The sequence below is a fragment of the Gossypium hirsutum genome, chromosome A07 (genome assembly GCF_007990345.1).
Source record: "Gossypium hirsutum isolate 1008001.06 chromosome A07, Gossypium_hirsutum_v2.1, whole genome shotgun sequence".
In the NCBI taxonomy this organism is placed as follows: Eukaryota; Viridiplantae; Streptophyta; class Magnoliopsida; order Malvales; family Malvaceae; genus Gossypium; species Gossypium hirsutum.
The window spans coordinates 19,657,837-19,663,424 of record NC_053430.1 but is presented as its reverse complement, the minus strand read 5'-3'; the positions used below and the strand labels follow the sequence as shown (position 1 = coordinate 19,663,424).

Sequence of the window (5,588 nt, the reverse complement as noted above, 5' to 3'; positions counted from 1 at the left end):
GCACCTTGTTTATGTTTGATAAGAAAGAAGAATTTACTTTCATTTATTTCCTTATCGTTTTCATTTGATAAGAAATAATAGACTATTGTATTCATAAAGGACAGATAAATCTCATAGTTTAGTCATACAAAATTAACGAAAAAGCAATCACTGGATTTTCAAAGCAAATAAATAAATAAACCCACCTCCATACCCCAATTCCGCAAGCTTTCCATTTGCTATTGTCAATGGCATAAGGTTACCACCTACAGATCCTCCAATGACAGCTAAAACTGTTGCCCATCAAGTAGGGCCGTAACAACTGTAAACATCACGTTATATATTGATGATGAAATGAGAAATTGCTAGTAGATCAAATATTCAACAACACAAAATTATCCCTTCTTTTATCCAATGAACATAAGAGATACAACATGAGACAGTCGATGAAAGTTGGGATGATAAGGAACCAGATGTTTAATCTCAGCTCATTACTAAATAAGCCTCAGCCTGTGGGTTAATCTAAATAAAACTACATGCTACTTAAACAACAACAATATACTTCCCAAATTTAGTTTATTAAGAACCATAGTCCATGGAAAAAAGGCCTGTGTATGTCACTAATCATACTCCTTTGCACGCATCTCACAGACATCTTTAGTGTCCGGAGTTATCAATCATCATTTCATCAGATAAGGGCTGTTGGACTGGTGAGGTCTGCAAGTTGTTTGAACCTGCCATTTTTTCAGAGCTAAAGTCATGGTTTTCAGCTATCAAATTCTCTGTTTTCTGTAAGTTGTTTGGATCAATACTTTGTAGTGAAGTGGGGTTGATGTTATTGATTTCAGCTACAATGGTATTGGATTTCAGGCAATCTGCTTTCATAATAACTGCTACTGGGGGTGGTGAAGTACACTTCTCATGGTCTTCTGCCGTTGCAGAAACTTGATTAATGGGAGCATTCACCATTTCTGAACTGGCAAAAATGTTGGCTGATGCTGAAGTTCCTCCACAATACTTCCTTCGGATTTCCCGACCGATGTTCTGCTTGAAACTGGCAACAATTAGCTGATAAACACAAAGAGAACACCAAATGAGTACAACCAGAAGATCGATATAGTGCTGCAATCACCATTTTTAAGCTAAACCAACAAACTCAACCTACAAGTAAACTTAATGAAGTAAATCTAATTACGTGATAATTCATGATCAAGTGAATGAAGAACAGTGCTGTCACGAATATCTATATCTATATATCGATAAGACTCGGGTAAACATTGAGGTTGAGAGAACTAAAGGGTCATACTTGGATAGGTCCAGGGCCAGCTGCAATCAGTGGACCTTCAACACTTCCACCAAAAACTCGTCCATGAGGATTAGCCAATGAAACACTCAAAAGACCGGTTCTCTGACGAGTCCCCGGTTCACCGGACACAACAGAGGAACCACTGAGAGTAAGAATTTCAAAGCGTCCCTGCATTAGTAAGTAAAATTTAGTGTTCTGTTTCAGCCCTTCTTGTTGAATGCCAGTTCAGAAACAGCAAATTCTTGCTTTGGATTATGTATAAATATATGCATGAATGCATATAGCATGAAATGTAATAAAATTTGTGAAAGATCAAATCGACTACACCTCATATGTCAAAGTACCAACAGAAGAACCAGGCGCACATAGGGTGACACTAGAGACAGCACCACTAGCAGTAAGAACACAAACTGAACGAGAAGCCCTTCCACAAAATGATACTATTGTATTAACAAGATCCTGCTTCAGCAACAGAGAATTTAGAACAACTTCTTGAAGGGCATATTAACTAAAAACTCAGAAACTAACTTCCTTTATTCTATATAACAACTACCTCTCCTTTGTACACTGGCAGTACATGAGGTGTAAAGCTTCCTCCAGCAGTGTCCATATATTCACCTTAATGAAACAAGTTCAAGTATCCATGAAAAAAATACAGCAATATTGTAAAATCATAAGCTTTTATAACATGCCAAACATGAATCTAACGTTACAAAAACAAAAAGCTATAAAAGCAAAATAATGATAAAAAGATACGTAATTACAAAGTCTTGCATTAACTAAAACTTAACTATATCATTCTTATACCAACAACAACTCACCAAAAGAAGCCAAACCCTGAAACTTGCCAGTACCCTTAGGCCGTCCCCGAGGTCTTTTTGTCGAACAATAGGCCGCTGTTGGTAGTGGGAAAGCTTCCAATGAGCCATTAATGATTGGAATACCATGCTCGTACTTCCTTGGCCTCCCCCTTCCTCTCTTGTTAACGATTTCTTTACTGGTTGCAGTCCAACCCGACCCTTCCCCGGACCCTAAAACATTAGCTTGAACTTCCGGTGGATCCATTGATGACTTGTTTTGGGTTTGGTGATTAGCATTAGCAGCAGAGTCGGGAGAGAGAGCCACTGTTTTCTCTTCCATGAACTGTTTTCAATGCAAAAGCTGGAGAAAAGGAAAAAAACAAAAAATTTAAAGCACAAAAAGAAAGAAAATAACATTGAAAAGAACGTAAAGATATGAAAATTTACAAAGGGTTTTACTGAAAAAACCAACTTACAAAAGATGACGGAGGAGAGATTTTTGTGCAGTGTTTGCAGTAATTTTTATATCATCAAAAAGAACAAGGGAGAAAAAGATGGGGAGAATGTAATAAGCTTATACATATTTATATTTGGTAGGTTTTTATTATTTATTAGATTTTTTTTAAGTGTGAGAAAGAAAATAAAATTGTTATAAGAAAATAAAATTGTTATAATATAATTAATTTTATGTACTAATTAATGGAAGGTTATCTTTTTTATTTATGAATAAATTTAAAAACATCTTAATTTTTATGATTTTATTAGATTTTTCTTTTGTAATTTTGTGATATCATTTCCAAATATATTAATTGAATATTGGAAATTTATTTATTAATAGTCGGTGTTAGTTGTTTTTAGAATTTTTATTTTAAATTTGTTTCTTCCCAAGATTTAAAAAGTAATTTGTTACATTTATGGTAATTACAAAATTTAAGATATGGATTTATTTCGTAAGATACAGACAATCCATTTATTGTTTGTAAATGGATAATTCCAATTTATTAAAACTATTAATATTATGTTTTTAAAAGAAATTAAAATATTTTTATGTTCACACTATGATATAATATATATATATATGATATACATTATAAAATAATATATATTATATGTTAAGACTTAATTGAAATAATAGTTTAGACACTCAGCTATTACATAAATAACATGAATTCTATTATCATCATTTCTCTTTTCTAAAATCATATGATCAAATGTATACAATAAAAAGAAAAAAAAGTTAATGTCAGACCAAATCAAGCCTTAAATGCTGAAATAAATGCTTCAAATTTTTTAGGTTGCTTTTCTTTTTTTAATTTCCTTTTTAAACACCCTGAAAATGGTGGGTGTGTTTGAATTAGGAAAGAAATGGAGCGTAACCATGAATATTACCGGTTTATTGAAATAAAATAGAGTTATAATAAATAATTCAATTATTTAGCCAAATGAAATGAAATAGAATTGTAATAATATTATTGTATTTAGTTGAATGGAATAGAGGTTATACTAACATATGAAAAAAGTCGAAATGACTATAGTACTCTTAGCAAAAAAATTTGAAGTAGATGATTATTGTTATTTTTATTTTTATTAAATTTTAATAAGATTATTATTAAATATAATTTAATAATATTCTTAATATAATTATTATTAAAATATGAATTAATAAAAATAATAATAAATAATATTAGAAAATTAATATATAGTCTACTTTATAATTTTTAAACTGTAATGTATATTTAATGTGCTAGAATATCATTAGCGAAACAAATAATTTAATTATCCTCTAAACTAAAAAAAATATTAGAAGTAATAAATAACTTGAGAATTATATTTTACATCTAAACATAATGTTCATACATCAATTTAATTAAAGCTGTAATTCAACATGTCCAGTACAATATATAAAGACAATACAAGCAACACCAAAGTTTCATAAACTAGATACATGAAATAACATAAACAAATTAATCTTTTACTATGTTTTAATAAACCTAACTAATTTCTAGATGCTTGTCATTCATAGAACATTTGATTAGCTACTTTCATCCTCCAAGTTGCACATGCATCCAATGGATAAATATTTATGATATTCGGTTCATCGTCCTATATCACATTACTAGGTAATCCTTTTCCCAACTTCATTTCAATAGGATCAAGGCTCATATAGGTTCGAATAAAATTATGGAGCAAACAACATGTAATAAAGATTTTATTGTGCACCCTCATAGGATAAAATGATGAGCTCCTAAGTATTCCCCATCTAAATTTTAATAACCCAAAGCATCTTTCAATAACATTGCACATTGAAGCATGTTTCATATTGAAAAATTCTTCTGGAGTATTTGGTTGGTGACCCTGGTGCCATTAATTCAAATAATATCTTTGTCCCCTAAAAGGAGTAAGAAAGTTCTCACAATTTGTATAACCAGCATCAACTAGATAATAACAACCTATAAAGAAAACTATTTATCTTCAATAACTTTTCCCAAAAAATATGATCTTAAAAATTAATTCAAATTCCTCCAATTATACACTTTATCATGAGAAACTTTTAATTCATGTCTCCTACTAATGGCATCTCAAAAAACTCCTTCATCAGCAATGGAATCATCCCAACCAGGAAGAACATAAACAAATTGCATATCAGGTGTACAAAACCTAACATATTTGTTGCTATGTCACCTTTTCACATACGACACCTGGGTTTATCAACTTTTGGAACTCTAATCTTGATGTGAGTTCCATCCAAGGCACCTAAGTAATTATACAAAAATAGTTTAAAAATCTCGAGTTAGGATACTATATTTAAATCATAATCAAGTGAATTATGTACAAGTTATATCTGAAACCCACTCTAATACCTTGAACGATTTCCATATTGGATTTGTAGAATTAGATCTAATTGGCTCTGCCTTCTTAAATAACACATCTTGTAAGTGTATGACAACATTTAAAACATCTTCTTAACCTATTAAAGTGATGTTTGATAACTCGGTTTTAAGGTGATGAGAAATGATATACAAGAACATTGCCACTTGCTCATCAACAAGCATTTTTTTTACGAGTTCAATCCTCCTAAAGTTTGTAACATCTCATGTAACGCCCTAAATTTTACGTTTCTGTTTTTACGAATAATTAACACAACAGTGTATCTACTTCAGTGGTTAAGTGTTCTGGGTGTGTGTGAGAGATTCTTAGCTCAAGGCCTAGTTATGGCAAATGTTGGCTTTTTCTTGAATTAAGCCTTAACTACTAGTTGACAGGCTTATATTAAATTACTGGTAATTTTATATCAGAATAGGTCTGCTGGTCTAGTGGTTAAGTGGAGTGTTGGAGTGTTGGAGATCCTATGTTTGATTCTTTGTGTTGGTAAAAGATAGTATTTTTTTTACCAGTTCTCTGCTAGAGTTGTACTGTGGTTGGACTCTGAGTAGTGGGGTGTTGGATGGAGAAAAGTAAGGGGAGTTGGAACAGGGGGTTATCAGAATTATTCTGTCAGTTTT

At 31.5% G+C, this 5,588-nt stretch overlaps 1 protein-coding gene across 1 annotated transcript; it reads right to left on the bottom strand.

The window, feature by feature from the left end:
• Positions 1 to 342: 342 nt before the first annotated feature.
• LOC107956526 (AT-hook motif nuclear-localized protein 7) lies at positions 343 to 2,643 on the bottom strand. The gene is made up of 6 exons (XM_016892153.2): positions 2,562 to 2,643; positions 2,107 to 2,446; positions 1,839 to 1,903; positions 1,613 to 1,744; positions 1,286 to 1,453; positions 343 to 1,047 (listed from the first exon to the last, which is right to left on the bottom strand). The coding sequence occupies exons 2-6, from the start codon at positions 2,423 to 2,425 to the stop codon at positions 637 to 639; spliced, it is 1,095 nt and encodes a 364-aa protein (XP_016747642.1). The 5' UTR covers positions 2,426 to 2,446; positions 2,562 to 2,643; the 3' UTR covers positions 343 to 636.
• Positions 2,644 to 5,588: the final 2,945 nt, after the last annotated feature.

What these genes read in the sequence shown, in the direction of transcription:
- LOC107956526 (XM_016892153.2), bottom strand. Translation starts at nt 2,425, where the DNA reads ATGGAAGAGAAAACAGTGGCTCTCTCTCCCGACTCTGCTGCTAATGCT. An exon ending in TCAGGGTTTGGCTTCTTTTG is followed by an intron (nt 1,904 to 2,106) that starts GTGAGTTGTTGT and finishes TGTTTCATTAAG; the next exon opens with GTGAATATATGGACACTGCT. An exon ending in TGCCAGTGTACAAAGGAGAG is followed by an intron (nt 1,745 to 1,838) that starts GTAGTTGTTATA and finishes TTGCTGAAGCAG; the next exon opens with GATCTTGTTAATACAATAGT.